This window comes from Hylaeus volcanicus, chromosome 4, assembly GCF_026283585.1.
Source record: "Hylaeus volcanicus isolate JK05 chromosome 4, UHH_iyHylVolc1.0_haploid, whole genome shotgun sequence".
NCBI lineage: Eukaryota > Metazoa > Arthropoda > Insecta > Hymenoptera > Colletidae > Hylaeus > Hylaeus volcanicus.
In genome coordinates, this window is record NC_071979.1 from 2,369,430 (window position 1) to 2,378,831 (window position 9,402).

The following is a 9,402-nucleotide window of genomic DNA, read 5'->3' on the forward strand; positions in this document are numbered from 1 at the left end:
AACGTATACGTTAGTCAAACCTGAACAAGAGTTTCCCAGCATCCAAGGAAGAGGTGGAAAAAAAGCCGATATATACCGTTTCGGTGCTCTTATGTTTTCTCTACTGAATGGAGTCATTGCTTCTGGAGATAAAATCGATCCAACAGTGATCACTCAGGTTTGGTTTTTTTTATATTTTAAAAACTTTTAATTCTTAGCAAAACAAATTAAACGTAAAATGCATTTTAAATATATCTTATAGACTACGTAATTATTTCAGCCTGATCTCCAGGATTTTTTATTAAAGTGCCTTACTAATGACGAACGAAAGCGATGGTCCGCTGAACAATTATTACAGCACACCTTCATTAAAGCACCTTTAGTTCGTGCTCTCTCGCCACCGAAAGTACCACGCAGAGATGAACAGAAAAACCACGAACCCGAAGAAACAGACACGGACATTCGGCAATACCTACCGCCTTTGGGTGGCCACTCAAGAATTACAAATGAATTCGAAGTTCTCGAATGGCTCGGCAAAGGTGCTTTTGGCGATGTTCTTAAAGTAAAAAATAAATTGGATGGTGGAATTTACGCTATTAAAAGAATAGAACTTAATCCAAAGAACAAGCAACTCAATAGAAAAATCACCAGGGAAGTCAAATTATTGTCACGCATGAATCACGAAAATGTTGTGCGATATTATAATTCCTGGATCGAAAGCGCTACAATAACCGACGAAGTTGAAGAGAAATATACGACACCTTTAGCAAAGAAAAGTCAGGATTTGCTTAATGTAATTATTATATTTACTCATTTTTTTCGTTTATTTCTTATGCATTGTCATAAACTAAATAATAAATATTATATATTAAATATCATATAATATCATATACTAAATATCATTTAATCATCAATTAATATCATATACTAAATAATTAATATTATATAAATGATTAAGATCCAACGAGTAAGATATTGTTGTATCGATGATCAAAACTATGAGATTACATTGTTCATTTAAGAAATGCATTTTTCTAATTCCGCAACAAATGTACATTAACAATGTCTTTGTTAAGATTACATTTTACGTTCAACAAATTGTAACTCGTACCATATATTCTTTTGTTTTATTTAATTACTTGCTCATTACTGTTCGTCATTAATTGTTCAGCATTTAGCTACGGATGATATCGAAAAATTGGCACCACCGTTGCAAGATGTCGAATGGAATGTTTCATATAAATCTCGAACGAATACAACCCTTCCGCCAGATAGCGACGAGGACAACAGCGATGCATCCAGTGATACCGACAGTGACGAAGATTGTGCGTTTTTGTAAGAGATTGATCATATTTAAAGTGACAGTTTATGAGTAAAGACATTTTATATAAATATCTATTTTATAACGAACCGAATTCAGATTGGGTACATTTTTATATGAAATCGCTTATTTTTGTACAAAAAACTTCCACTAAAATATTCACTCTATTTTTTAGCCATTTTTCTAAACATGTTGCAAGTATTATCACTAGACTGCAGATCTTTATGCAAAATAAAATCTTTGTATATGTACCTACAAAAATTTTATACAAATAGAAATTTATTTTACTCTACAAATATTATAATATGAACTTTACTTTCAATATCTTTTTATATTACATCATATTATGTGCATTTTGTAATTTCTTAAACATCTAAATTTCCTATAAATACATCTGCAGTCTAATTATCGCTAATATATAATGTACAATGAATTTTTCAGGATGCGAAACTTTTTGAGAATCGATTCCTCCGATAGTATAGAGTTTGAAAAGGATTCAAATTGTCAAGAAACCGTGTCAAGTGTAAAAGAAGATGAGACTGGGGATACGTATTCATCTAAGGCAACAGTAAGAGAGATACAATTCATGTACATTCAAATGGAATTCTGTGAAAAGAGCACTCTACGTACAGCGATTGATGCAGGCCTTTACGAAGATCAAGAAAGAGTGTGGAGGTTATTCCGAGAAATTGTTGAAGGTCTAGCGCATATTCATCAACAGGGAATGATACATAGAGACTTAAAACCAGTCAACATATTTTTAGACAGTAACGATCATGTAAAAATTGGAGATTTTGGCCTGGCTACTACAAATATATTGTCTTCATTTGTGCAAACTATGGAAACCGATAAAGAGTCTCAAGTTTTCGAAAAAGGTAAGGCACAAATAAATGTCAAAAATTCCATTAACTTAACTGGAAATATTTATACCATCATCGCTATGTAAAAAGTCATTTTTTGTAACAAGTAATAGTCATTATCACCTCCATATACATACTACTCGCTTTCACATGACAATATCTGGAGCACCAATTTATAATTTTGCTTGAAAGCAGGGTTGACAGTAGAGGTTATTTTAAATGGAAAGCGACTGTTAAAAGTTGTTGAAATTTATTTTATGATACGCTAATTTACTAGTGCTAACGCTAATAACTAATTAATTGTGTGGAATGCTTCAGGGATCAGCTTTGGCACAGAAGACGTAGGTTCTCTAACAGGGCAAGTAGGCACAGCACTTTATGTAGCTCCTGAACTTACAACGAAAGCTGCGAAAGCCATTTACAATCAAAAAGTTGATATTTATAGTCTTGGAATAATACTATTCGAAATGTGTTACAAACCACTAACAACAGGAATGGAGCGCATCAAGGTTTTACTTAATCTACGGTCGAAAGAAATCATAATTCCAACAGAAATGCTACAGACAGACATGCCACTACAAATCCATATCTTACGGTAAACATCACATAAGCATTTATAATTTTAATGACCTACGCACTTAACTTATGATATTCATACATTCTAGAAATTCATTTTTAAACTCCTTTCTAAATTGATTACCAATTTCTATGTAGTCTTTTTAAATAGTATTTATTTATTTTTCAAGTATAGTAAATGGACTTGCACGATATGGAATTATAAAGTCACTTTTCGACTGTGAATATGTGAATGTCGTCCTACACCCGTGTTAACACTTTGTATGAAAGACCTCAGTGCTCTCAAATTATTTAAAAGTCATTCGATCATTGGACCCTGTAGCACTTTATTTTATTTCCTATGCGAACGTAGTTGTTACAAACTTTGTTGAAGTTAAGCATTGTATAAATTAACACTTTCGCTGCAGATGAAAATAAGTAGCCGTTCGCTGGGAGCTGCAATTACGATATTTGTGATTGACTAAACGTCTAAATACGACTAAACCGACTAAAAAAACAAAGGACGCGCATGTGCGTCATCTGCACATGGCAAGGGCTCAGTTGGACGCACCTGTGCGTCGTCCGCAGCGAAAGTGTTAATTAAAACATCGTAACGATTGCAGGTGGCTATTGAATCACGATCCCAGTCAACGACCCACAGCTCAAGAACTTCTCTCCTCGCAATATCTACCACCTCTTCGACTCGAAGAAACGGAATTGCAAGAAATGATTCGGCGCACACTTTCAAACAACCAAACCAAAGCATACAAATATTTAATTTCTTGCTGTTTCACTCAAGAAGTCACACCTGCGGACGATATTACTTACGACATGAATCTACCTAGTAGAGGACATATCAATTTTTTTTCTTGGAAAAAGTATCAAGATGGAGTGAAGTGCAAAGTAATAGAGGTTTTTCAAAGACACGGTGGAGTTTGTCTCGAAACGCCACTTCTGATGCCAAAATCACGTCAGTCCTGTGGCTTTTCAGATTCTAATGTAAAATTAATGACACGTAATGGAAATATTGTTTACATTCCTCATGATCTACGTGCCCCATTTGCAAGATACATTGTGTGGAATAATGTTCTCCATATCAGAAGATATGCTATTGAAAGAGTCTTTAGAGAAAAGAAGGTATTTATTGACTTCATAATTTATTTATATTAATGATTAGATTAACATTAGAATGATTCCTTACAAAATTAAGAATGATAAAAAATGTATTCATGGTATGTAGACATGTTAGGATCTCTAAAAAGCAAATGCGAGACGTTTGGTACATCTTTGGTACATCTCATAAAGATATACTAACGCAATTAATTTGAATATTTAAAAACAATTGCATAAAGAATGTGGTAGTAACAATTTTAAAATGTTACGATTAGTATTCTTAAAACAGTACATTTTCTGTTCTTCGAACATAATTGATTAGTGTTAAAAATTCCCAGGTTCTGGGTTTTCATCCCAGAGAATTTTACGAATGCGCATTTGACATCATAAGTCCTACTGCCAATAATCTGTTAATGGAAGCTGAATTAATATACATCGTATGGGAAGTCATCAACGAATTACCCCAATTACAAGAACGAAATTTCACTATTCGTCTGAACCATACTTCTTTATTGAAAGCAGTGTTAATGTACTGTGGTATCGACCAAGAAAAATATCAAGACATTTATTCAATTCTTCGAGACGCGCGTGACGGAAAATTTTCGAGATTTCAAATACAAACGCACTTGATAAGTTTGTGCCTGACTGACCAGGCTATGGAGACATTATTCAATTTATTCGAAACTGAAAGCTCTATTGCGAAAATTCAGAGTGTTTTGAAAACAATTACAAAGAGAAAAGGTGATGCTGCCGTATTGGCTAAAGAAGGACTGAAAGAAATTGAAATTGTAATGGAGAATATCGAAACGCTAGGTGTGAAGGTAAAGTCTTGTATTAAAAATGATAAAGACACAAGAGAGCGTACCAAGCTTTAATTATTATAACTAAACTGCAGAAGTTTATGCGAATGCATATTTTATAGGAAATAGTTAAAAGAATGGGACCTAGACAGAAATTTGCTTTGAAATTAGAGTACTATAAAAATACATTGTTTATTTTGCATATTTATGTTTAAAAACATATGCAATAATATATTGTAATAATATATTTATCGTGCTTATGTGAAATATCTACCTCCACAAATTAGTTTCGTCTATCACCAAACTTTCGTATCATAATTGTGTAGTGTTTACACAAATACATTATAATTAGACTGCAGATGTTTATGCATAGTAATTGTATAGTTTATACAAAAATTTAACCTAAATAGAAATTTATTTTATTCTGCAAATATTATAACGTGAATTTTACTTTCAATCTTTTTTATATTTCTACATATTGTTTGCATTTTGTAGGTTCTTGCACATTCAAATTTCTTATAAATGTATGAAGATTCGCAGTCTACCAGAATAATTGTGAAAAGTATTTTATATATGTGTACGTAGCGAATATTCTGTAACATACTAATATATTACTTATTATACTACATTTTATTCAAAGTTTTCGTGCATATTTTGCATATTTTGCATATGCATGTTACATATTTATCGTGCATAAACTTCTGCAGTCTAATTATAACCTTAATATAATAAATTTAAGAACGTGGAATGCTTTTATTATTCCTGCATAATTAATACCCTTTTTATTGTTGTTTTAAATAAACATTGAAACAGCTAATATTCTTTTCTATAAATAATCTTCGTATCTTTCAGTGGCCAGTAGTAGTGGTACCTCTTCTAGTGCATAATATCAACCAACACAGTGGTACAATTTATCAAATAACTTGTGAAGTGAAACGGCGTAGGAGAAAATGTGGAGAAGAGGTAATAGCAGCAGGAGGTCGTTACGACAAAATGATATCGTCTTTCAGGAAAATACTTGAACGCACAGGGATGGCCAACAAAGAGACCAAGCAATACGGTGCTGGTATCAGTATCTCACTGGAGAAACTTGTCTCCGCTGTCTTGGAAACATCAGAATCTTTAGAAAGTAAATATGGCATCGATGTGGCAATTTCTTGCCTGGGTAACCCTCATCGAGAAAAAGAAATGATTGACCTTCTGAAAGAATTCTGGACTTTCGGGTTGAAAGTCACTATTCTGGATTTGGTATCTGTCGAAGAAATCCTCGAACATTGTCGAGAACATTCGATCAACCAAGTAGTAATTTTGAAAGCCGGAGAAAAAGGAGCTGTTAGAATTCAGAGTTGGGAACGCGACAGATTTCAAGAAAAGAAAATGACCAATCAAGAAGTTGGAGAGTTTCTTCAAAGATTGGACAACTCCATGCCCATCCTAAACAGATCCGAAAGTAAAACAACGACAAATGATAATTTTTTGAGCAGTAACAATCCAGTTAACATTAATATTAACTTTATTTTGTCCGAGCGAGACAAACTTTCGGGTAGCTCGAGAAGAAGCTTGAAGAATAGTATGCTTGCACAGATGTCTACATATTTTCAAAGAATCGCGCATAAAATTCCAATTGAAATTTTCGCAGTCTTTTTGGAAATGAGCGTAATTAAAACAATTATAAGTTTTTTGGATATCGATGAGGAGAATCAAGATTTTCTTAAAAGCATACAAGTCATTATTGATAAGTACGTACTCATTATATATTAATTACGTATTGCATGAAACATCTCTACTATAGTATAATTAATATAGTATATTAATAATAATTATATATAATTTATTAAGTAAAGGATATATACAAAGTATTATTTTGAAGACCAGACGTTGGCAATCTATCGTATAGTTAAAAATACGAAAATATTACACCGAGTGATTCCAAATTTCGCGATAAAACAATATGCACAAAAATACAATATTATATACTTGTAAAATTAGAAGAAATTCCTTATGATTAGACTGCGGATGTTTATGCAAAATAAAATCTTCACGAACGTGCCTACAAAAATTGAACCTAAATAGAAATTCCATTTTATCCTGGAAATATTATAACTTGAATTTTACTTTCAATCTTTTTTATATTCTTACATATTGTTTGTATTTTGTAGGTTTTTGCACATTCAAATTTCTTATAAATAGATAAAGGTCCGCAGTCTACTTATGATACATCGCATCAAAAACAGAAATTTGGAACTGTAGACTAGTAATAAAGTCTTCTATTTTTTTCCATGCAATTTTTGTTTCCATTTTTAGGCATCCAAGACACAAGAAGTACATAAAAGAAATATGTGAAGAAATGCGGGAGGCAAGGAGAGAAAAACTACGTCCTGTACTGATATTATATAGTGTGATCGATAGCCAATACATGACTCTTTTATAAATAATTTGTCTTTCTACAAAAATGCATAAAGGAGTTACAATAAACGTGTAATTTGTAACATAAATAAGTGATTAATAATAAAATGAATTTGTTTTTTTACATTAAATAACTACTTTTCAGAAAATTGTCTTCGAGCTATAAAGTCACCTGCTGATGCTTCGGATGCAAAGTTGTTTAAAAAGAATCTTATGGAAACAAAATACAAGACACAAATTGCAAACACAGATTGTTTTTCATTAAATAAAAATTAGTTCTACACAATTTTTTAATTTACATCGGGCAAAATTATACAAGATTTTTAAAAGTAAATGCACAAACAGTTCAATTGAAATTTTTTTATTTGCCCACTCTTTCGTTTTACAGGGTATGCTCATAGTACAAATTGTGATGACTTAGGACAATGATCCAAAGGAATCGAGATGTAAATTTAAAATCTCTATTAACTTTGGAAAGCGTCGTTAACAGGCTCATCGTCATCCTCATCTTCCTCTCCTTCGCTTTCAAATGTATTATCCGGAATATCATAAAGCCTTATCATTGGCTTATTCGGATCTTTCATAATGAGGTATTTGCCATCTTTTTGCTTCATACAAATATCAATAATACACCGCAAAATACCCCAAGCGTTGTCCATGTTAAGATTGATTTGCGTTGCAAATTCATTCGGTTTATACTGCTGAGTACCAAGAATAACATGTTTACTGGAGTCTCTAACCATTGCCCTCGATACATAACCAAACTTCAACTGATCCGAACCTGCTAATAATGCTTGGACAGTCCATTTGGCTAATTTACATGCATTATTACGCAATTCGTTTGCCAATACAGCACCACGTTGCGTGTCTAATTTCTGTCTCCATTCAACGCCATTGGCCAACTTCGAATCCCATTCATTTAATGCCTTGATCGTTAAAAATTGCATTTCATTATTAGGTCCTTGCATTACTGCATCATGTTCACATCTTGCGACTAGAACAATTCCATTATTTAAGTCCCATTTTCTGTATCGGTATGCAACACTAGCAACATCGCCTTCTTCTTCTTCCGAAATAAATGGGTTCCCTTCCTCGAATTTATATCGAGGCTCATTGGACTTCAGCACTTGCTGAGAAAAGTTATGATTGATAAATGTAGCTTCTAAAGCTAAATTTCTAGGAGAATTCAAAGAGTTTCCGTCATCCTGAGGTGGCTCAACACTGGTTTCATTCACAGTTAGCAAATCAAATTCTGTGTTGTCTCGCTTGTCAAAGAATAATTTATCTCCAATTTTCTCGATTACAATGTCCCAAGAGTAGTTACTACGAGTGCAGCACATAATTGTTGCCAAAATTGCATCGGTAGCATAAACATTTCCCTCTGTTTTTGAGAGCTTACGAATTATTGGATCGTCAGTAGTGGTAACCGTATGGAAAATTCTGTCAATTCTTTGCAATGGTTTTTCGCTCTTGACATTTACTCTATCGTAAGTTTTATCATAATACTCAAGAGATCCGCAACACAAAATATCTTCCCCATCCTTTACGCTAGGTAAAGACAGTTTTGCTAAGCGTGGGAAGTCCATTTCTTCTATGGTTACCCAGTCGGGTCTCACAGTAACAGATGCATCGCGAATTTTGATCGGTGGCTGATTTTTATGATTCCGTAAACCTTGCTGTCTACCCCAGCGTTTCGTTTGACCTTTGCGTTCTCTTTCACGGAGTTTCAATTTACCAAGTTGCTGCATCTGACTCAATGCACCGCGCTGGCCACCACGACCGCGTAGATTCCTTTGGTTATGTCGGAAGCGACCACCACGTTGGTATGGTGGCTTCTGTACACGGGTTGTATCGACCAGGTGGAAAGTTGTTTCATCTTCGTCGTGATAGTATGCATATTGACTGCCGGAGCCAAACTGTGATGTATACTTGTCTAAACATATCGAAAGATTCATGCGTTATAGGGTCGCATTCTTTTATATTTTACCAAACCTTTATTTTAATACTTGATATTATTTAGCATGTTTATATGGTATAATCTATGTATAAATCATGTTTCGTGTATATATCTTTTATAACTAAAGTTAGAATTAATCAAGTATTTACATATATGTACTACAAAATATTCTGATTAACTAAGTAAAATTAATTATTTAAAAAATAATGTTGAGAGTGCACCTTCTCCTTTCGTATGTGTAACGTGTGTTATGTACCATACCCAAGTATGACCTTACCGCGAGTTGTTATACCCAAAAACAGTCGCTAACGAATGTTTAATTCTGTATGAATATACACATGGCTGTGAACAAACGTTAACAAGCAGAGAGAGAGAGAGAGAGAGAGAGAGAGAGAGAGAGAGAGAGAGAGA

At 33.4% G+C, this 9,402-nt stretch overlaps 2 protein-coding genes across 2 annotated transcripts in view; one reads left to right on the top strand and one right to left on the bottom strand.

The window, feature by feature from the left end:
• Nucleotides 1-4: 4 nt before the first annotated feature.
• On the top strand, nt 5-7,237 carry LOC128875134 (eIF-2-alpha kinase GCN2; the record flags this gene model as incomplete). Its single annotated transcript, XM_054120502.1, has 9 exons — nt 5-157; nt 260-772; nt 1,151-1,314; nt 1,742-2,175; nt 2,479-2,755; nt 3,339-3,852; nt 4,167-4,649; nt 5,481-6,367; nt 6,933-7,237. Coding segments are annotated over 9 exons (3,552 nt in total), but the record flags the coding sequence as incomplete, so codon positions are not given.
• A 142-nt stretch (nt 7,238-7,379) lies between these two features.
• The window catches only part of LOC128875314 (eukaryotic translation initiation factor 3 subunit D), a 2,775-nt gene continuing 752 nt past the window's right edge, over nt 7,380-9,402 (bottom strand). Inside the window, exon 3 of the mRNA XM_054120793.1 lies at nt 7,380-8,967. Coding sequence (XP_053976768.1) covers nt 7,499-8,967 — 1,469 coding nt within the window. The 3' untranslated portion in view covers nt 7,380-7,498. The remainder of the gene's footprint in view (nt 8,968-9,402) is intronic.